Below are 22,652 nucleotides of genomic sequence, written 5' to 3'. Positions count from 1 at the left end.
GGATTTCGCCCCCTCGCGGTTTCTCTTTAATTTGGATGGGAATATTTCGGCTCTTAACTCTGTTCGTATTCATTCCCTCCTCCTCTGAGTTTAAGTCAATTGCGAACCACTCGTCCCAGCCACTGTCTGATCCGGAGTCAGAGCCCGACTGAGCGGCCACTTCCGGTTTCCCGTACCTCTTTGTTAGGCTCCGGCCCCGCCCGCCTCCCTTGCGGGCAGGCCGTTCCCTCCCTCTTGGTTCGTCCCGCCCTCTGCTCGGCGGGATGTTCGCCCCACAGCGGCATTTCTTCAGACGGCCGCTCTGATTGGCTTTCCACCCTTCACTCACGCTGCCCTCACCTTCCCGGTCGCTCCCACCGCCTTTATCTAACACCTCCTCGATGTTCCCGCCAAGGGCGTCCTCCCCCCGCCCTCCCTCTTCTGGCTCGGCGCCATCTTGGGGCGCATAGGGGGGCGGTCGAGCCCACACTTCCTCGGGCTCTGATTTCCCCGCGGCAGCCCTGGCCTCCTCGATTAACCCACCCCAGAAGGACTTCGCTCGTTTCTGTCCCTCCGTGGGCGGGTCGGGGTTCGACTGAGAGGACATGTCATCATCACCGTCAGAGGGGTGCAAAGTCCGCGTGGCCGCCCTGACTCCCAGTCCCGGGGTGGCCAACAAACGGCTCTCCACCGCCCTCCAGGTCTCCCGCTCCTGCATGGCCCTGCGCAGGGCCCGCACGACTCTCCCCCACGACTCTAGGCTTCTCTCACAGCCCGAGGACATCGTCTCCTCAGTTAACGCTTTAGTGCGCTTACCCCACACTTCGGGGTGGAGAATATCCACCAGCTGGTCAATGACCCTCATTTGCAAAAGCCTCGCAATAGTGAGAGTAAAATCTTTGGGCTTACGATCGATACCCCACCGCTTATCTAACTGTGATACGACCTTCACAAGGACTTCCATCCTCCTTGTTGGTCCGGGAGCGTCTTCCCCGCCAGGCTGGTCCGGCCGCTCCGGCTGCCATTCACCCATCCAGGTGACAATCCCGGGTTTCGGCACCACTTATTGCCTATCGTAGGCGTGGCGACCTGGTTCGGGAACGGCACGGCGACCAATCCCAGGTCGCTCGGTCCATCAGCTCGCTGACACCAATGTGGTAGACGGCAAATGGCGTTTATTGGCGGGAAAAACGGCCTTATATCACCTGGGCACTGAACGCTATCGGCTATCAGGAGAGGGACCCTGTCTTCCTGTACAACGCGATATCTTCCGGGCGCCAGACCCTCACTACCTACAGGTGGAGGGCGGACCTTGAGCCGGGCTGGGGTCGCCTTGGCAGCACGGTGCGCTTCGGGTGTGGAAGCACCTTCCCAGTGCCCAGCTCGGAGCTCGGGCTGAAGGCGGCAGCGCGTGAGAAGAATGGGCCTTTGGCCCATCCCTGGCACTGGGGAGTCTGGAGGGGCTGGGAAAGCAAACGGAGAAGCAGCAGATGCTCTGCAGCACGGGGAGGGCTTAAGAGCCCGACTTTGGGCAGCGCTGCTCTGCAAACCGCTGGGAAGCAGCAGGAAATTCTGCCAGCAGTTCCCTGGGAAGCTCCTTTGGAAGCCCTGGCCATGCTCCGTGCACTTCCTGCCATGGAATGCCTTTCTCTTCCCGGTGGCGTCAGCAGAGCCTGTGCGTGAGCTCCCGTCTCTGGGGTAAGAACGCTTCCTTGCCCCGCACCTTGTCTGTAGCGTGGCCTCAGCTGGCTGCGCGCTCTTGGCACGCCTTCGCCTCGTGTCCAGGGCTCCAGCCTTTGCCATCCGTACGGGGGAAGGCAGCCCTGGGCAAAGCGAAGGAATGAAAGGGGCTGGGGGATAAGGAAGGGCACAAAGCCCCAGGACCCTTCACCTCGTGGCAATGGAGCTTTGAGCTGCGGGCTGAGCAGTGCCGAACAAGACTCTTTGCCTTTGCCTTCAGGAGCTCACCGGTTTGGCTGGCGGGGAAGAGGCGGGAGCTGAACGTGAAAAACTCAGCTATCGTCCGGGAAGGACCTGATTATCCAGTCAGTGCTTGATGTCCTCCAAGAGAACGGGATCAATGGATTGAAGAGAGGTAATGGTGCTGCTCCCTCCTGTTTGCTCTCAGCCCTTGCCAGAGACAGCTCTGTGCTCTGGCTGCCCAGGCTGTTCTGGAGATGGCACGAGGCTGGCAGCAGGGGGGTCAGGCAGAGCCCAAGGTCCATCTTTGTTGTGGCTCTGGAGTCCCGCGGCTCATCAAGGCACGCTTTGTGGAAGGTCTTGCCGGATTTCTGGAAAGACATGGAGCCCTCCCCTAGCTCTTGGATAGGACTCCCTGCTCACACCGATCTCCTCTGCATCTGTGCTCACTGCTGTCTCTCCATTCCCTATTTGTTGCCAGGAAATTCTGCATCTGACACAGCACGCCATTGAGAAAGTCATGGAAAACGGCGTCTGGATGCCCAACTGGGCTCTGGAAACCATGGGTATGTAGACAGACGGACAGCTTCACTGCCCTCAGCTTTGCGTCTGGCACTCCCCAACACCTGCCAAGCTCTGCTTTCTGTCAGAGTTATCTCATAGAGTTTCAGAGTGGCTGAGGTCTGAGGGGACCTTACAGAGCATCCCAGTCCAACTGCCTGCCGTTGACAGGGCTGCCACCCTTTCCATCAGGTGCTCAGGGCCCCATCCCACCTGGTCTCCATCGCCTCCAGGAATGGGGCTTCCATCCATGGCTTCTGTGGGTAGCACATTGCAGGGCCTCTCCGCCCACTGCCGGTCAAGAATTTCCTCCTGACATCCCATCTGAATCTCCCCTCTCTGAGAATTTAAAAAGCCATCACCTGTGCTCCTAGGGCTGAGCGGCTCCTTTCCCCAGGTGCACAATCAGTGGCTCAGGCTGGGACTCAACAGTTCCCAGACACAGCGGGAGGGATTTTGCACCGCAGAGCCCCACCCAGAGCTTCGGGGAATGAGCATTCACTCCTTCAGCTCATCTCTGGGCTGCCCCAGTGCACGTCTTCCCATCCTTATTTCAGGTGCCACTGTTGATGCAGAGAGGACATCCAAGAGCTTTGGTGGGAAAGGCTGGAAGAACCGCTGGCTTTCTCCACTCTTTTCCGCCGCCAAGCCTCCCGAGACGCTCTTGAAGGTATGGCAGGAGAAATGGTGGCTGTGTGTTCACTGCCTTGCCTTCTGGCTGCAGGAGCAAGCGCGCAGCAATTTCCTTGGCCCAGCTGCACTGCTCAGCCCACACTCTTCCCCACATTACTGGCACCAGCGCTACGGCCGATGGGTGATGGATGGGTTATAGATAGGTGATGGGCCGACAGATGCTGGGAGGGCTGCCCTGTGGCTCTGGGCGAGCAGGGAAAGGCGGTTGACTCCAGAGCTGTTGTCCAAACCTTTGCACATTCCCCTACCGTCCCTTGACTAGCATTGCATTACGAGGAGAACAGCAGCCCACAGAGAAGGCAAGCTCTGTGCTCCTTGCCCAACAGCCAGCTCTGGCGGCTCTTTGCCTCAGCACTGAGAGACGCGTCTTTCTCATTTCAGCCCGATATTTCTCCTGGCAACTGCTGGGCTTTCCAAGGATCTCGGGGCCACGTGGTCATCCGGCTGCCGGAGAAAATCTGGCCCACAGCTTTCACCATCTGGCACATCTCCAAGGCGGTCTCTCCCTCCGGGGAAGTCAGCGGTGCCCCCAGAGAGTTTGCTGTCTTGGTAAGTCTCTGCCTGCTGCTTCTTCTGGAGGGCCCCGGGGAAAAGCTTTGGCATAGAGCCCCAGAAGACCCCATAGCGGTGGCAGCTCCCAGAGAGCTGTGGTGGGCTGCTGCAGAGCGCGGCATCCTGCCCAAGGGACGGAGACCCTCGGGGTGGTTACACATCTCTGGAGGCCTCTGCTGCTCTTCGTGGCCGAGCAGCTAGGAGCTATTGCTCCACGTGCCCCGACTTAGCTTCACCCTCCTTTGTGCTCCAATCCTGCCAGAACCGAGGAGGGGGGAAGGGCTCCCACCTTTGGCCTCGACGGGTTCCTTTTCACACTGCCTGCCTAAATGTGACCGAAATCATCTCTTGCCTTTCAGGGACTGGATGAGGATGAAAGTGAAACTCTCCTGGGGTTATTCGTTTATGACGTGGACGGAGACATCGCCCAGACCTTCCACGTGCAGGTACGGCAAGCGCGTGCGCCAGGCTGCCAGGCAGGAAGGCCGGGCTGCCTGCAAGTCCTGGCAAGAAAGGGTTTGCCTGATCAGCCAGGCTCTGCTCTGTTCTCCAACGCGGCTGACTCCTACGGGGAAGACAGACGAGGCAGCCCAGCAATTTGGAAGCAATTATTCTTTCTGCTAGGGCAGAGAGAGCAGCACGGGAAGGCGCTGTGGGAGGGAAACTGTCTCCCTGTGGGTGTGGAGCGGCGATTGCTGGTGGGAGGGAGCAGTGCAGCTGCCTTCCTCCATCAGCAGTGCCATTCTGGCATCCCCCGGCAGCCCAGGGAGCGGAGCAGAGCAAGCCAGAGTTGGGCAGCTGGCAAAGGGAGCTGTGCGGATGCGCCGTGGCTCTTCCCATGTGCGTCACGAAGCCTCTCCTCTTGGTGTTGGCAGGAGGAGCCCCGCAAAGCCTTCGGCCGTGTCAAATTGGAGGTGCGGAGCAACTGGGGAAACGCAGAACACACCTGTGTGTACCAAGTGGAAATTCATGGAAATTTGTAAAAGACAGCAGAGATTTCTTAAAAGGCAATAATCACGACCACTGCCCAGTGGCCGCATGGCACCACCAGGGCGGCCCCTGCCAGGCCTGACAGCAGCCGGGCTCTGCTGCCCCCGCTGCGGCCCCCACAGCCCACCAGCCCAGGCTCTGCAGAGCGGGGGCATCAACACCAACCCCCGTCCCCCAGCACCATCCATCCTTCAGGGGTCGGGAGCGGTCCCTCCAGGTTGTCAGTTTGGGGGCATTATCCAACACCCAGAAAACCACGCAGAATGCCAGGGAGAAGGATACCAGGCCCTGCAGCCCCCAGCCCCCCCGCAAAGCACCACCTCTGCCCTCCCACTCCTCTCTGTCATCCATCAAGAGGTGGGAGCGGCACCCATGGGGGGGGCATCATGCAACACCTGTAAAACCACTGCCTGGGGGAAGTAGGACAGGCACAGCAGGCCCCTGAGCTCCCCTCTTCCCCCCGCCCCCCCCAGCATCACCTCTGCCCTCCCACTTCTCTCCATCAGTCAGGAGGTGGGAGCACCCCCGGCGTGTGGGTTTGGGGGCATCATCTGCAGGCCAGAGAACCACTGCTGGCATCAGCCGGGGCTTTCCAGGCTGTGCTGTGCCAATAAATAGAAAGTACCACCACAATTGTCCGCGCTGTACTGTTGTCATGTATGGGACATAAAGGGGGTCCAGGTGGGGAATATTGGGGGTCAAAATGGGGGAACGGACTCCCGAGGTCAGGAAGGAGGGTATGGGGGGTACAGGGGACTCTAGGGGTCAGAAAAGGGGGTCAGGATTGGGGGGGAGTAAGGGAAGACAGGAGGCCTGGGGTGGCAAAGTGAGGGGACTGGGGGACAGGAGGAGACTACGGATCAGAATGGGGGAGTTGGAGTGGGGATTCTTGGGGGGATGGGGAATTCTGGGTGTCAGAGGGGACTGGGGGAGATGTATCTAGGGGACAAAATGGGAAGACACATGGGGGGGCAAGAAAGGGGACACAGGGGATCAGAGTGGGGGACCGAGGAAGGAACAGGGGGTCGGGGGTCAGACAGGGCACCCTGGGGGTCAGAATGGGAAAGACACTGATGGAGGAAACAACTGAGGGGAGGGAGGGGTGGAAGAGGACTCCATAGATGAGAATGGGGGAATTGGAGGTGGGGGAGAGGGGGGAGAGTGTAACCCCGGGGGTCAGACTGAGGGACGCGGGGGGTTGTGGGCCACCCGTGGTGGGGGTGGGGGGGAAGGCAGTGAAATACCCTGGGATGGGGATGTGGGGGGGTGAGGCGGTTGCATAGGGCCTGAAGCCCGAGTGGGGCTCGTGGGGCAGTAAGGTTGAAGGAGAAGAAGAGTGTGGGGGGAACGGAGAGCCCTCAGGGATCTGCTGGGGAGCTGGGGGAGCGACTGGGGGAGGGCAGAGCTCCGGGGATGGGATGCAACGGGCAGGCATCAGGATACTCCCCTCTATCCTCCTTCCCAGCTTATCTCTATGCAAGGACGAGCAGATGTCCAGAAACAATGACCGAGTGTTGAGTGAGCAGGTGTGAGAAGTTAAATAATCAGCAATCCATGCTGAGCTGGCAAAAATTCACGTTTGTCCAGCATCCGTGTGTTCAGCTGAGCGTCAGGAAGGTTGTGATCCTGAAGTACTCAGCCAATGAGGAACCAGGGGAGAAAGAGATAAGCAGTAGGGACAGTAGAGAGAATAACAGAGATAGGTAATAGGGCATAAAAGATGTAAGGCTGCTTTCTGTGCACGCTGCTGCTGGTGGGATCCTGCCGCTGCAATTGCGAATAAAGTCTGCTTTATCAAAGACACTGATAAGTGATTTGGATATTTCCAACAATATGAACATCGTAATCCTCAAAGGCAAAGGAGGCATTGATGCGGGGTGCTCTGTCCGGCATCAGGCATTAGCACATCAGTTTAAGAACCAACGTGTGAGTTTAGCAAAAGGAATCCATGAGCGACAGTTCCAAAACCTTCTGTTCCAGCCTTAGTGGGAGAACAGCCTCGTTCCTCCTCAATAACTTTGCACGGGTCACAAAGGAATACTTCTCTCTTCTGCCTCCATGACTGTGCCTCACGAGAAGCACCGCAGTCCCAGTAGAATACTTTTATCTTTTGCCTCAAAATGTGCAAGGACATTTTCCTCAGGTCCCACACACTGTTAGGAAAAAAGCTCACTATGGCCTCATCAGCCGCTCCGCTCGGCAGCCGGTAACGTCTGAGTGCAAAAACACAACGTGTGATGGAACTCCAAGTTAAGCTCTGCAAATTGCCACGGCGCTGCTGTGTGTGTGTGCAGGGATAGGATTAGGAAAGCCAAGGCACAGGTGGAGCTGAACTTGGTGAGGGATGTGAAAATGACAAGGGGTTCTGCAGGCACACAGGCAGGAGAGGAGAGCGTTCCCCCTCTGATAAGTGAGGACGGAGAACTGGCTTCCTCCGACATGGGAAAAGCTGAGGTGCGCAATAAGAGCTTTGCCTCACTCCTCACTGCTGGTCAGGCTCCTCCCCACGGCTGCCAGGACCCCAAAGCCCTCAGTGTGGGTGAGAGAAGTGGATTCCGTCCCGCTGTAACAGCGGAACAAGTCCAGAGCTTCTCATGGAACTGAAGGTCTGTAAGGCCGGGGGAGCGGATGATACCCATCCCAGGGTTCGGAAAGAGATGGCTGATGTGGTCGCCGAGCCACTCTCCATCATATCTGCAAAATCGTGGCTGTCTGCTGAAGTCCCCGGTGTCCCTCAGGGGTCGGTCCTGGGAGCGGTGCTCTTCAACATCTTCATCAGTGACAGACGATGGCATCGAGTGCATCCTCAGCAAGTTTGTGATGACACCAAGCTGAGCGGTGTGATTGAGATGGCAGGGGGAAGGGAAGCCATCCAGGGGGTCCCGGACAGGCTGGAGAAGTGGGCCCACGAAAACCTAATGAGGTTCAATAAGGCCGAGGGCAGCGTGCTGCATCGGGTCGGGGCAATGCCAGGTACTGGTACAGACTGGGGGAAGATCTGCTGGAGAGCAGCCCTGCGGAGAAGGACTCGGGGGTCCTGGTGGATGAGAAGCTGGCCGCGGGCCAGCAGCGTGTGCTTGCAGCCAACTGTGTGCTGGGCTGCATGAAAAAAGGGGGGGCCAGCAGGGAGAGGGAGGTGATTGTCCCCCTCTGCTCGGCTTGTTTAGCCTGGAGAAGAGAAGGCTCTGGGGAGACCCGACTGTGGCCTTCCAGTGCGTGAAGGGAGCGTATGAACAGGAGGGGGAACGGCTGTTTGTGAGCAGATGGTGATAGGACAAGGGGGAATGGGCTTAAACTGAGACAGCAGACTTAGGTTGGGTATTAGGAGGAAGTTTTTTACTTGGAGGGCGTGGAGGCACTGGGACAGCTTGCCCAAGGAGGCTGTGGATGCCCCATCCCTGCAGGCGTTCGAGGCCAAGCTGGATGTGGCTCTAGACAGCCTGCTCTGCTGGTTGGCGACCTGCACACAGCAGGGGGTTGGGACTGGATGAGCATCGTAGTCCTTTTCAACACCGGGCAGTCCATGAGTCTGTGACTTTCACAGCCAGGAGCACTCAGCCTGTCCGTGCCCAGGACGGGAGCAGCTGTGCAACAGCACAGACATCCACACCGCGGCTCCTCTCTGCGCTCGGAGGTGTTTCTGGCAATTTCACCCCGGGCTGGGCTCACAGCCATGGGCTCTGTGCCTCCTGGGCACGCCCTGGGAGGGCCTAGAAGGCGTCCCTCGGCCTCGGCAGCTGTCAGCTATTATGACATCAGAACCCGCCGTCCTACTCAGCCACGCCGCAGACCTATGCAGCAGTGCAGTCCCGCCAGGATTGCAGAGCAGGCGAGTGGGAAGAGGTGCTCGTGTCCTGGGAGGAGAGCGAGCTGTTCCCTGTGTCTGCTGGAGTGAAGGTGCCAAAATGCCAGCCCAGCTGGGCAGGTGGGTGCGGCAGGGCCCAGAATGCAGGGAGGGGAAGCCAGGAGCAGCGCGTGCTGCCGGGCTTTCTGCAGCCAGGCGGCCTCAAATCCCCTGCCGTGGGCACAGCCCTGCTCCCGCTCTGGGCCGTGATAACCGCTGTCTGATCTCTCCCTTAGGCAAGGCGTCGCCCAAGAGAGGGGAAGGAGGAGCCCCATCCTGCTTCTAGCAGTGCTTTCTGGTGAGCGTTCCCCACCCAAAGCCACCCCAGCAGAGCTGGGGAGCGGGACTGTCCCGCACGGCATGTCCCCGCTGGGTCTGGAGGAGGAAAACGGGGCTGCGGGGCTCGGAGCGGTCTGAGCAAACTAATGGCCTGTCCCGACTGATGTCCCCCACAGCTGGAGCCTTCCTCTGGATATTGGCAGCTTGGAGAAGCGACGTCCCGCAGGTCAGTGCCGCGGTGTGCGGCAGAGGCCAAAGCTCTGCCCTTCTGCCTCTGCAGGGACGGGAGTTTGGCCACGGGCTCCTCACTGCTGAGGCGGAGGGCGGACCTTGAGCCGGGCTGGGGTCGCCTTGGCAGCAGGGTGGGCTTCGGTCTGGAAGCACCTTCCCGGTGCCCAGCTCGGAGCTCGGGCTGAAGGCGGTAGCGCGTGGGAAGAATGGGCCTTTGGCCCATCCCTGGCACTGGGGAGTCTGGAGGGGCTGGGAAAGCAAACGGAGAAGCAGCAGATGCTCTGCAGCACGGGGAGGGCTTAAGAGCCCGACTTTGGGCAGCGCTGCCCTGCAAACCGCTGGGAAGCAGCAGGAAATTCTGCCAGCGGTTCCCTGGGAAGCTCCTTCGGAAGCCCTGGCCGTGCTCCGTGCGCTTCCTGCCATCAAATGCCTTTCTCTTCCAGGTGGCTTCAGCAGAGGCTGTGCGTGAGCTCCCGTCCCTGGGGTAAGAACACTTCCTTGCCCTGCACCTGGTCCGTAGCGTGGCCTCAGCTGGCTGCGCGCTCTTGGCACGCCTTCGCCTCGTGCCCAGGGCTCCAGCCTTTGCCATCCGTACGGGGGAAGGCGGCCCTGGGCAAAGCGAAGGAATGAAAGGGGCTGGGGGATAAGGAAGGGCACAAAGCCCCAGGACCCTTCACCACATGGCACTGGAGCTTTGAGCTGCGGGCTGAGCAGTGCCAAACAAGACTCTTTGCCTTTGCCTTCAGGAGCTCACCGGTTTGGCTGGAGGGGAAGAGGCGGGAGCTGAACGTGAAAACTCAGCTGTCGGCCGGGAAAGACCTGATTCTCCAGTCAGTGCTTGACGTCCTCCAAGAGAACGGGATCAATGGATTGAAGAGAGAGGTAAAGGTGCTGCTCCCTCCTGTTTGCTCTCAGCCCTTGCCAGAGACAGCTCTGTGCTCTGGCTGCCCAGGCTGTTCTGGAGATGGCACGAGGCTGGCAGCAGGGGGGTCAGGCAGAGCCCAAGGTCCATCTTTGTTGTGGCTCTGGAGTCCCGCGGCTCATCAAGGCACGCTTTGTGGAAGGTCTTGCCGGATTTCTGGAAAGACATGGAGCCGTCCCCTAGCTCTTGGATAGGACTCCCTGCTCACACCGATCTCCTCCTGCATCTGTGCTCACTGCTGTCTCTCCATTCCCTATTTGTTGCCAGGAAATTCTGCAGCTGACACAGCACGCCATTGAGAAAGTCATGGAAAACGGCGTCTGGATGCCCAACTGGGCTCTGGAAACCATGGGTATGTAGACAGACGGACAGCTTCACTGCCCTCAGCTTTGCGTCTGGCACTCCCCAACACCTGCCAAGCTCTGCTTTCTGTCAGAGTTATCTCATAGAGTTTCAGAGTGGCTGAGGTCTGAGGGGACCTTACAGAGCATCCCAGTCCAACTGCCTGCCGTTGACAGGGCTGCCACCCTTTCCATCAGGTGCTCAGGGCCCCATCCCACCTGGTCTCCATCGCCTCCAGGAATGGGGCTTCCATCCATGGCTTCCATCCATGGCTTCTGTGGGTAGCACATTGCAGGGCCTCTCCGCCCACTGCCGGTCAAGAATTTCCTCCTGACATCCCATCTGAATCTCCCCTCTCTGAGAACTTAAAAAGCCTTCACCTGTGCTCCTAGGGCTGAGCGGCTCCTTTCCCCAGGTGCACAATCAGTGGCTCAGGCTGGGACTCAACAGTTCCCAGACACAGCGGGAGGGATTTTGCACCGCAGAGCCCCACCCAGAGCTTCGGGGAATGAGCATTCACTCCTTCAGCTCATCTCTGGGCTGCCCCAGTGCACGTCTTCCCATCCTTATTTCAGGTGCCACTGTTGATGCAGAGAGGACATCCAAGAGCTTTGGTGGGAAAGGCTGGAAGAACCGCTGGCTTTCTCCACTCTTTTCCGCCGCCAAGCCTCCCGAGACGCTCTTGAAGGTATGGCAGGAGAAATGGTGGCTGTGTGTTCACTGCCTTGCCTTCTGGCTGCAGGAGCAAGCGCGCAGCAATTTCCTTGGCCCAGCTGCACTGCTCAGCCCACACTCTTCCCCACATTACTGGCACCAGCGCTACGGCCGATGGGTGATGGATGGGTTATAGATAGGTGATGGGCCGACAGATGCTGGGAGGGCTGCCCTGTGGCTCTGGGCGAGCAGGGAAAGGCGGTTGACTCCAGAGCTGTTGTCCAAACCTTTGCACATTCCCCTATCGTCCCTTGACTAGCATTGCATTACGAGGAGAACAGCAGCCCACAGAGAAGGCAAGCTCTGTGCTCCTTGCCCAACAGCCAGCTCTGGCGGCTCTTTGCCTCAGCACTGAGAGACGCGTCTTTCTCATTTCAGCCCGATATTTCTCCTGGCAACTGCTGGGCTTTCCAAGGATCTCGGGGCCACGTGGTCATCCGGCTGCCGGAGAAAATCTGGCCCACAGCTTTCACCATCTGGCACATCTCCAAGGCGGTCTCTCCCTCCGGGGAAGTCAGCGGTGCCCCCAGAGAGTTTGCTGTCTTGGTAAGTCTCTGCCTGCTGCTTCTTCTGGAGGGCCCCGGGGAAAAGCTTTGGCATAGAGCCCCAGAAGACCCCATAGCGGTGGCAGCTCCCAGAGAGCTGTGGTGGGCTGCTGCAGAGCGCGGCATCCTGCCCAAGGGACGGAGACCCTCGGGGTGGTTACACATCTCTGGAGGCCTCTGCTGCTCTTCGTGGCCGAGCAGCTAGGAGCTATTGCTCCACGTGCCCCGACTTAGCTTCACCCTCCTTTGTGCTCCAATCCTGCCAGAACCGAGGAGGGGGGAAGGGCTCCCACCTTTGGCCTCGACGGGTTCCTTTTCACACTGCCTGCCTAAATGTGACCGAAATCATCTCTTGCCTTTCAGGGACTGGATGAGGATGAAAGTGAAACTCTCCTGGGGTTATTCGTTTATGACGTGGACGGAGACATCGCCCAGACCTTCCACGTGCAGGTACGGCAAGCGCGTGCGCCAGGCTGCCAGGCAGGAAGGCCGGGCTGCCTGCAAGTCCTGGCAAGAAAGGGTTTGCCTGATCAGCCAGGCTCTGCTCTGTTCTCCAACGCGGCTGACTCCTACGGGGAAGACAGACGAGGCAGCCCAGCAATTTGGAAGCAATTATTCTTTCTGCTAGGGCAGAGAGAGCAGCACGGGAAGGCGCTGTGGGAGGGAAACTGTCTCCCTGTGGGTGTGGAGCGGCGATTGCTGGTGGGAGGGAGCAGTGCAGCTGCCTTCCTCCATCAGCAGTGCCATTCTGGCATCCCCCGGCAGCCCAGGGAGCGGAGCAGAGCAAGCCAGAGTTGGGCAGCTGGCAAAGGGAGCGGTGCGGATGCGCCGTGGCTCTTCCCATGTGCGTCACGAAGCCTCTCCTCTTTGTGTTGGCAGGAGGAGCCCCGCAAAGCCTTCGGCCGTGTCAAATTGGAGGTGCGGAGCAACTGGGGAAACGCAGAACACACCTGTGTGTACCAAGTGGAAATTCATGGAAATTTGTAAAAGACAGCAGAGATTTCTTAAAAGGCAATAATCACGACCACTGCCCAGTGGCCGCATGGCACCACCAGGGCGGCCCCTGCCAGGCCTGACAGCAGCCGGGCTCTGCTGCCCCCGCTGCGGCCCCCACAGCCCACCAGCCCAGGCTCTGCAGAGCGGGGGCATCAACACCAACCCCCGTCCCCCAGCACCATCCATCCTTCAGGGGTCGGGAGCGGTCCCTCCAGGTTGTCAGTTTGGGGGCATTATCCAACACCCAGTTTGGGGGCATTATCCAACACCCAGAAAACCACGCAGAATGCCAGGGAGAAGGATACCAGGCCCTGCAGCCCCCAGCCCCCCAGCAAAGCACCACCTCTGCCCTCCCACTCCTCTCTGTCATCCATCAAGAGGTGGGAGCGGCACCCATGGGGGGGGCACCATGCAACACCTGTAAAACCACTGCCTGGGGGAAGTAGGACAGGCACAGCAGGCCCCTGAGCTCCCCTCTTCCCCCTGCCCCCCCCAGCATCACCTCTGCCCTCCCACTTCTCTCCACCATCAGTCAGGAGGTGGGAGCACCCCCGGCGTGTGGGTTTGGGGGCATCATCTGCCAGCCAGAGAACTATGGCTGACATCAACCGGGGCTTTCCAGGCTGTGCTGTGCCAATAAATAGAAAGTACCCCCACAATTGTCCGTGCTGTACTGTTGTCATGTCATTACCTGACCCCAACATCCTATCCCCATCCCGTACCCCATATCCATATCTATCCCAAATCCGTATCCGCACATCCATCCCATGTCCATTCCATATACTTACCCCAATGCATTCTCATCCCAGTCCCATCCCATATCTATATCCCATCCCCAATCCATCCCATGTTCTTCCCATATTGATCCCATCTCCATCCTAAACTCATCCCGTATCCATCCCATATCCACATCCTCACACCCCAATCCTAAATTTCACATCCCAATCCCACATCCAACATGCCAATTCCAATTCCAAACCTCATTCCCAATCCCACATCCCAACCCCATCTCCCACCTGTCAATCCCAATCCCATATCCCACCCCCTATAGCAATAGGGCACACCCTTTGGCCCTGTGGTTGTGTGGGGAAAAGAGGTGAACAGACTCTCTACGAGGCAGGAAGGACATCTGGGGGCAAAGGGAGGAGTGGGACAGGAGAGCCAGGAGTTGTGAGGGGCTTGTATGGGACACAAAAGGTGTCCGACTAGGGGGGACTAGAAGTCAAAATGGGGGAAAGGACTCCAGGGGTAAGGAAGGAGCACACAGGGGGGTACAGGGGTCAGAAAAAGGGGGAGAAGGGAGGACAGGGGACCTTGGCAGTCAAATACAGCGGCCCCCGCCGAGCGGAAGCCCCGAGCACCGCAGAGATGCCGCGGGGCCGAGGCAGAGCAGCACGCGGCCCCCCAGCACCTTAAGCCCGGCCCACCTGAAGGCAGTGACACTCAGAGACACCCAATATCGTCCAGTGAAGGTGACACCCAACCACAGTGACACCAGCGACCCCATGTCACACCCACACCAGACCCCACGTGTCCCCGACTGTCCCCAGACCCCCTCCCTGTACCTCTCCTCGTCACCTCTTCAATGAGGATGGCACCGCGCTGCAGTTGTGCCACCATGGCAGGGGGGACAGCGTGGGACGGTCATGGACAGCCAGGGTGACAGCATCACCCGGCTCCAGGAGCTGCAGAGCGCTGATGGGGCTCTCGAGGTAGACGGGTTGGTACGGCCCCAGGTTCCATGGTTACAGTGACAGTGAGAACTTCGGGGACGGGCGGTTGTCCCGGTGTCACCCTGAGGCCCTGGGGGGAGATGTTTCCGTGGGGCTTTGCACGGGGATTTGGTGAGAACCATCCATTTCTGAAAGGAAGTGCGGAAAAAAATACAACTAAATTGACACAGTACTGATTTTAAGGGAAGCAGACATTTTTGGGGGCGATCCCACGGAGACAAAGCAGAGCGAGAACGTGTCGCTATGTGAGGTTGTCCTCAAAATCCCCATTGGAGACCTCTGCCGGACTCCGGGAACCCCTGGGGACACACTGGTCTCCCAGAGACCCCTCTGGGACATCTCCAACCCTTCTGGATGACTCCAGGACCTTCCTGGACACCACAAGACAACTCTGAAACATCTCCAGACCCTTCCAGAAGACAACAGGACCCTTTGAACCCACCTGAGAACTCCCTAGACCCTACAGGACCATTCTGGAACATCCCCAGACCCTTCTGGATGACTCCAGGACCACTCAGACCCACATGAGAACTCCCTGGACCCTACCAGACTCTACTGGGACATCCCAGTGGCTCCTCAGAGCTCCTGGACACATCCTGGGAGCTTCCTGATCCTTCAATGGACCTCCAGGACCATCCTGGGGACCCCCTGGACAACTCCAAGACCCCTCCAAGACATCTCCAGACCCTTCTGTATGAATCCAAAGACCCCCAGCACCCACCGGGGGACCCCCTGCGCACCCCCAGACCCTTCTAGGACATCTCCAGATTCTTCTGCACGACTCCAGGAGTGGATAGGAGAGGCTGTGGGAGGAAAACAGGGGTTACTGAGGCTTCCATGCTGTGTAAAGGGAGTCTGGGGACAGACCTTAGGGGGACACTGGGCAGGGGGAAAGAGGGGAATGAGGTCTCAGTGGTGTTGAAAGAGAGTCTGGGGGGAACTGAGTGGCTTGTGTGGGGGAAAGAGGTGAACAGAGTCTCTACGAGGCAGAAAGGACATCTGAGGGCAGACGGAGTAGTGGGAGAGGAGAGCCAGGAGTTGTGAGGGGCTTCTATGGGACACAAAAGGTGTCCGACTGGGGGGGATTGGAAGTCAAAATGGGGGAACGGACTCCAGGGGTCAGGGAAGAGCGCACGGGGGGGTACAGGGGTCAGAAAAAGGGGTGAGGAGGTGGGGGGAGAAGGGAGGACAGGGGACCTTGGCAGTCAAATACAGGGGACTGGGGCGTGGTTGGAGACTCTAGGGATCAGAATGGGGGAAATGGAGTGGGGGTACCTGGGGGGAGGAGAGGGGATTCTATGGGTCAGACAGAGGGGACTGGGAAAGGGGGGGGAATCTAGGGAACAGAATGAGTAGGGGGGGGAGGGACACTGGGGATCAGAATGGGGAGGGACGAGGGATTGAGCGGGGGGGTCGGGGACAGTCAAGGGGACCTTGGGGGTCAGAATGGGGACGGCACGGAGAGAGGGGTGGAAGAGGACTATAGCGATCAGAATGGGGGAACTGGAGGGGAGGGGGGAACGGGGAGAGGGTGTAACCCCGGCAGTGACACAGAGGGACTGGGGGGGTGGGCGATCAGCAGCGGGGGGAGGGGCGGAGGGCAGCGAAATACACGGGCTGGGGGAGGCGGGGAGACACAGGGCAGCGGCCCCCGCCGAGCGGAAGCCCCGAGCACCGCAGAGACGCCGCGGGGCCGAGGAAGATGGGAGGGGGGAACGGAGAGCCCTCGGGGATCTCCTGGGGAGGTGGGGAGGGGTCGGGCAGATCAGGATCAGGATCAGGATCAGGCTGAGGTGCTCAGCGCCTTCTTTGCCTGCAGGCTTTGCTGGTTGTTCCCTGGGCACGCAGCCCCTCGTGCTGCTGGGTAGGGATGGGGAGCAGAATCGGCCCTGCAGGTCATTATCACGCGGCCGTGGCACGGCTTACTTGACTCGCTTTTCTCTTCCTTCTGGAGATGTCCTTGGCTCTCAGCGTTGCTTTCTCGTGCCGTTGGTGTTGCTGCACAGCTGCTGCTCTGAGCAGTCGTTCTTGTGCTCGCACAGGGTCGGGCCCGGTCAGCACGGGTTCCTGAAGGCAGGTCCTGTCTGGCGAAGCTGATTTCGTTCTCTGACAAGGTTGACTCGCGGAATCAGACTCCACAAGCCGAAGTGAGATTATGAAGCAGGTACGTTTTAATCAGTGCTGCGCGGGCACGGGGTGCAAGGGGGATATTTCCACCTATCTTGCCCAATGTAAGGAAGAAGCTTGGTACAGATACAGGCCGAAGGAATAGACCATCAGTGGAATTCGCATCCATATTCATGACATTCCTGACTTATCGCCATGAGCAGTGGGGGTCTCCTTTGATGGTGAGAAGACCCATTGTCTCTGACAGAAGTAATCCGATCCTGACCCATTCCTTGTGTAATGTTGCAACAGTTTCCAGATGTCCTCTTCTTATCTGACCACACATCCTGCTTAGCTACATTCCTAAACAAGAGTTAATCCTTATCTTGTCCTCTCCTTACTCAATTCCCCCCTTTTTCTTGAACCTAGCAAATTCTTTTGCTAAATTGCTCCATTCGGGAAAAGGGAAGTTTTGAAATAACTCCCGCTTTCCACTCTCTGCCTTAGCTTGTGCTTTTTCCATTCCTCATAACTATCCCCAGAAGTTTTACATATCCATAATGCATCTCATTGCAACACACATAAACAGAGCAAGATGATTATAATAATACAAGCCACAGAGAGTTGCTTTAGCCACGCAAAGTTAGGTAACCAGCTGGTAAGCTTTTCCCACAATTCTGTGAATCCTAATGAGCTATCATCCCTCGTTACCTGATGAAGTAATTTAGTGTGCTCCCATATTGCCTGTAGATCAGTCTCTATCCCTTGAGTCTTATCTACATAAGCACAACAACTCTGATTAATTATCACACGAACCCCTCCCTCTTTGGCTGTTAGGAGATCCAATGCCATTCTATTTTGTAATACAACCTTACTAAGCATTGAAATCTCAACTTGTAATGCTTTGACTGCATCAGCAGTAGCGTTCTCTATTACCTTTAGAGTGGCTGAAATATTAACAATTGCTTTCTCCAGCTCACTTACTCCAAGAGATGGGATGAGCCATCTCACAAAGCTGTGGAAACCAGTGGGTTTTTCCACCAAAGGATTTAGTACTCTTCTCACCCGTCTCCAGGATGTTCTCAAGAGTCCCCGTGGTATTTCCTTATGCACCGTGGTCTGAGGTACCAAGTATCCTGCAGAGCATGTTCCAATGCAATTGGGAGGCAGTGCTTTTCGTGTCTGCCCATCCCCACATAACCACCAGTATCCATAAGGTAATCTGCATGGATTAGACGTACCCTCTTGTTGGGTAAAAGACGTTCCCGTTCTCACAATCCCAAGTACATTCTTATCTGTAGGCCAAGATGAATTTTCACTTGTGCTAGGATCGCACCCTATGCCCTGCTTCCACCTTGTAGTTTCGTTGAGTCCTGATACTGTTCTCGAATTCCCATACTCCCAGCTACATCCTATACCTGTTAAATTTCACCACCCGACTTTCACACTAATTTTCCCTATCCACAAAGATAGATTTAGAGGAATTAATAATCAACAGATCAAACAGATACAAGTACACTTTGCAATGATGTTTTCCACAAGAGATATATATGCATTTACATCAAATGCTGCACTTAATCAAATTAACATTTCTAACAATTATAAGAGCCCACATTACTGTCTCTGGATTCACAATTTTAAGGGTCCAGCTGACTTCAGTTCCCATTGTATTTGAGGGATCAAGCCGTCAAGGCCTTGGGCTCTAGTTCCTAGAACCAGTTTCTCTATTTCCTGAAGCTAGTCTTGTAGACTTACCACATGCTCGGTATTTCACTCCCTACCTGGGTAGAGATCCTGTTTGTACAACATAAGGCCTTTTGTACCGTATTTTGAAAGACTTAACCCCTCTTTGGCTCTAGGTTTCCTAAGGAGAGCCAAAGGCAACAACTGTGGGCAGGGTAGTCCAGCTTCCTGGCCCAGTTTTACAACCTGCGATTTAATTCCAATTTATTCCCAATGCTTACTGACCTATTGGACAATCTCTGCAGTAAAGTGAGTTCCCTGGTTGAAGGTATTGTTGCAGGACATCCAAACCTTGGTATAATCTCCTGCAGCAATACCTTGGTTATTTCTTTGGCTTTATTGGTCCTGCATGGGAATGCTTCTGGCCATCCTGAAAAGGGTATTTCTTAGAACCAGCATATACCGAAACCCTCCTTTTTCCTGGCAGTTCTGAAAAAAATCAATTTACAATTGTTGTCCTAAAAGATTCTCTTTCCCAACAAGCCCCACTTGCACCCTGTTCCTGGTACTAGGATTGTACAGTTACTTTCTGATGTCTGTACCCCCATATGTTTTATTATGTTCCCTTAGAACCGATTTCTATAAAATAATAAAGGGCACAGCAATGTGTCCATCTGGGTATGCACCCACCTGTCAGCTTGCTCTCTTCCCTTCTAAATCATTAATTAGATTCCTATCCTCTCTACAATATCTTATAGGTTCTGATTAAGGTTCAGGTATTTTAAGTTTACTGTCTGGAATTAAAGCCAGTTCACCAATTTCTTTTCCTTCAGCTGCCTGTTCTGCCCCCTGATCCACCATCATATTCCCAGTTTCCTGTACAGTGTCACTCTTCTGCTGTCCTTTACAATGTATAACAGCCATGCTGCTCTTTGGTAGATTTACATCATGCCGAATTTGTTTTCCATGTGTGTAAGAAAACCTCGCTCTTTGCAGATGGTACCATGAGTGGGTACCACCCCAAAAGCATATTTAGCATCTGTCCATATGTTTAAGGTTCTTGTCAAGGCAGTTATTTCAGCCTTCTGAGCGGAAGTCCCCACAGGTGATGGTTTTGCTTCAGTTACCTTGTCAGTAGCAGTTGCTGCATGTCCTGCCTTACAGTTTCCTTGTCTCACAAAACTGCTTCTGTCGATGAATCCAGGAATCCTCAGCGTTGTCCAACGGTTCCTCCTGTAGGTCTGACCAACTGGCACAGACAGCCTCCATGCAGTGCACACTGCTGGCTTGGAGGCAGCTCTGCATTGGTGTTCTGGGTGTTCAGCGAATTGCTTCCTTCTCTTTGATCAGTTGTGCTTTCTGTTGAGAAACTTGATAGCCATTTAAATCAAGAAATTCAGCAAACTCACAGTCCACTGTACACAGTCCTCCTTGGTTACTGTGGCATCCACGTACTGCAGTAAAGTTCCACTGTGAGATGGAGGAACCCAAATCTCAGGCTCACGAGTTGACCAGTTCTCAAAAATCACTGGGCTGTTCTCACAACCCTATGTAACACTGTCTAGGTTTTCTTATATCTTTATTATTATTTTGTTTAAATTATTATTATTATTATTATTATTATTATTATTATTATTATTATTATTATTATTATTTCCTTCTTCCCTTATTGGAGTTTTCCTATTCAAAGGCAAATAATTTTAGACTTTCTTTGGCAAAACCAGGCAGAAAAAGGTGTACTTCAAATCCAGAACAGTAAACCCCACCTACTTATTCCTTAACTTGGTTAATAAAGATATACTCCACTGGTTGTATATATTCAACATTTCTATTAATTGCCCTCAAATCTTGTACCAAACTATAGCTCTTGCCATCCAATTTTTCATTTGCAAGATTGGGGTGTTCTAGTTGGATTTCTATCCAATTAATAATCCAAAATTCATAAAGTTATTTATTATTTCTTTTATCCTCCTACAGTCTTGTATCCTCAAAGGGCACTGCTTTACCCTGGTTGGGCTGGCTCCCGTCTTTAACTTAACTTTTATTGGGCTGCATTTTTGGCTCTGCCAGGCATTCCTGATGCCTACAATCCTGTGTATACCTGATTTAGGATTTACCTAACTTCTATGGGTACAACATTGCTTTTCCCAGTTTGTGTTAAAGCCAGACTTAAAATTTTCCATCAATTGGTCTTGCTTGACACTTAGCTTCAATTGTCTCTACTGAATTTAATCTCTTTACCTCTTTATTCTGCTTCCCTAGCTGTAATTTAACCAGTGGATCTGCTAGGGTAAACTTCCCAAATTCCCATCCTTCATTTTTGCAACCAGAGGCGGTTCCCTCTTTCTCAGTAATTCACACATTACTTTCATTGCAGTGGGGCAGAGCCCTCCCCGGGCTCTTCCAGCCCCCCCACCCCCCTATCTCTGAGTGGATCCCTGGGTCCTACGCCCTACTCTAGTGCTGCGACAGTAACAGCTGCTGTTATCCCCAACTTCCTTACCATCTCTGTTTCTCAATCAGTTTTTTGTTTGTTTGTTTTTCCTCCATATCGCTCACCTCTACATCCCTGTCACACCCTGCTCATCCTTGCCTTCCTCAGCCTGTGTCCTTCCCAAACTTTTCGCTTTCCAAACTCTCATCGTTACATAAACTACTAACATCATATTTCAGTTTTACCTCCTCCTCTCCAGCGGCTTCCAGTGCTAACACTGGGATTTCAGGTTTCCTAGACCTCAGCAGAGGCTATTCTCACTTCCCCCTTCACAAGCTGGGCAGGTGGGTGCGGCAGGGCCCAGAATGCAGGGAGGGGAAGCCAGGAGCAGCGCGTGCTGCCGGGCTTTCTGCAGCCGGGCGGCCCCAAATCCCCTGCCGTGGGCACAGCCCTGCTCCCGCTCTGGGCCGTGATAACCGCTGTCTGATCTCTCCCTTAGGCAAGGCGTCGCCCAAGAGAGGGGAAGGAGGAACCCCGTCCTGCTTCTAGCAGTGCTTTCTGGTGAGCGTTCCCCACCCAAAGCCACCCCAGCAGAGCTGGGGAGCGGGACTGTCCCGCACGGCGTGTCCCCGCTGGGTCTGGAGGAGGAAAACGGGGCTGCGGGGCTCACAGCGCTCTGAGCAAACTAACGGCCTGTCCCGACTGATGTCCCCCACAGCTGGAGCCTTCCTCTGGATATTGGCAGCTTGGAGAAGCGACGTCCCGCAGGTCAGTGCCGCGGTGTGCAGCAGAGGCCAAAGCTCTGCCCTTCTGCCTCTGCAGGGACGGGAGTTTGGCCACGGGCTCCTTGCTGCTGAGGTGGTTTTGCCTATCGTAGGCGTGGCGACCCGGTTCGGGAACGGCATGGCAACCAATCCCAGGTCGCTCGGTCCATCAGCTCGCTGACACCAATGTGGTGGACGGCAAATGGCGTTTATTGGCAGGAAAAACGGCCTTATATCACCTGGGCACTGAACGCTATCGGCTATCGGGAGAGGGACCCTGTCTTCCCATACAACGCGATATCTTCCGGGCGCCAGACCCTCACTACCTACATTTCCCCCCTCCCTATGCACAATTAAATTAGGTAAAATATAACAATAGATAACAATCTTCAGTAGAAAACTTGAATAAAACAATCTTCAATAGAAAACTCGAATAGAAAACATAAGGTGCTCTGAACAAGAACATTCTTATAACAGTTGTTGGTGCTCTACCAACATGATGTTAGTCTTTTCTAATAGGAAGAAAAGGGGGATGAGCTGCGGCCTCAGGCGCGCTCCCCACGGGTGCGCTGGGTGAGCTGGATGTCCTCGAAGAGCCCCACCAGGTAGGCCTCGCTTGCCTACGGCCGGGCTCTGGAAGTGCAGGTCGGTCTTGGAGTCCTGCGTGATCTCGCACACCAGGCGCTGGAAGGGAAGCTTGCGGATCAGCAGCTCCGTGGACTTCTGGTAGCGGCGGATCTTGCACAGCACCACTGTGGTCACGCCGCCTGTGGCCAGCGCACTCTTGTGGGCTGCCTTGGTGGCAACCGGGCCTTTCGCTTCCGCGGGCAGGGTCGAGGAGTCGACTGCTGCCTGGAGGCAATCTACAAATTGTGTAAAGCTCTCACTTTCATTTTGTCTTATGGTGGACCATGGCGATGGCTTAACAATTTTAACGGCAGGGCTCCGTCAAAAATTAGTCTACAGGTTTGTTTTTTGTCAAATGGGAGCATATCGTCTCCCCCAACAACACCATCTATAAGGGTGGAGACCATAGCTGAGTGAAGCCCTTTATCTGCAATTGCCTTAACAATTGCTTGTATATCCCTAGGGTTTATCGGCGAGTGGACCCTCTGTCCCCCATCCATCACCCGGACCGGGAACGCTAGTGCGGCCGATGGGGCCCAGTCGGCGCATGCAATCTTTATTTTCCTCCAGTCTGTAAGAGGGATTTCGCCCCCTCGCGGTTTCTCTTTAATTTGGATGGGAATATTTCGGCTCTTAACTCTGTTCGTATTCATTCCCTCCTCCTCTGAGTTTAAGTCAATTGCGAACCACTCGTCCCAGCCACTGTCTGATCCGGAGTCAGAGCCCGACTGAGCGGC

General features: G+C 55.7%; 2 protein-coding genes and 2 pseudogenes across 2 annotated transcripts; 3 read left to right on the top strand and 1 right to left on the bottom strand.

Annotated features, from left to right (window-relative positions):
• Positions 1 to 1,619: 1,619 nt before the first annotated feature.
• Positions 1,620 to 2,308, top strand: LOC149913528 (uncharacterized; annotated as a pseudogene).
• Positions 2,309 to 2,437: 129 nt separating this feature from the next.
• LOC149913527 (sperm-associated antigen 4 protein-like) lies at positions 2,438 to 4,701 on the top strand. Its single transcript, XM_090129431.1, has 5 exons — positions 2,438 to 2,465; positions 3,018 to 3,130; positions 3,535 to 3,702; positions 4,065 to 4,151; positions 4,581 to 4,701. The coding sequence occupies exons 1-5, from the start codon at positions 2,438 to 2,440 to the stop codon at positions 4,686 to 4,688; spliced, it is 504 nt and encodes a 167-aa protein (XP_089985557.1). The 3' UTR covers positions 4,689 to 4,701.
• A 3,755-nt stretch (positions 4,702 to 8,456) lies between these two features.
• LOC149913526 (SUN domain-containing protein 2-like) lies at positions 8,457 to 12,572 on the top strand. Its single transcript, XM_090129391.1, has 10 exons — positions 8,457 to 8,620; positions 8,776 to 8,837; positions 8,995 to 9,056; positions 9,508 to 9,533; positions 9,796 to 9,931; positions 10,239 to 10,323; positions 10,889 to 11,001; positions 11,406 to 11,573; positions 11,936 to 12,022; positions 12,452 to 12,572. The coding sequence occupies exons 1-10, from the start codon at positions 8,601 to 8,603 to the stop codon at positions 12,557 to 12,559; spliced, it is 867 nt and encodes a 288-aa protein (XP_089985517.1). The 5' UTR covers positions 8,457 to 8,600; the 3' UTR covers positions 12,560 to 12,572.
• Positions 12,573 to 16,974: 4,402 nt separating this feature from the next.
• On the bottom strand, positions 16,975 to 18,216 carry LOC149913525 (endogenous retrovirus group V member 2 Env polyprotein-like; annotated as a pseudogene).
• Between the last annotated feature and the right edge of the window lie 4,436 nt (positions 18,217 to 22,652).

This window comes from Phasianus colchicus, chromosome 36 (genome assembly GCF_987193195.1).
Source record: "Phasianus colchicus chromosome 36, bPhaCol1.hap1.1, whole genome shotgun sequence".
Lineage (NCBI taxonomy): Eukaryota > Metazoa > Chordata > Aves > Galliformes > Phasianidae > Phasianus > Phasianus colchicus.
This window is presented reverse-complemented; position numbering and strand designations above follow the sequence as displayed.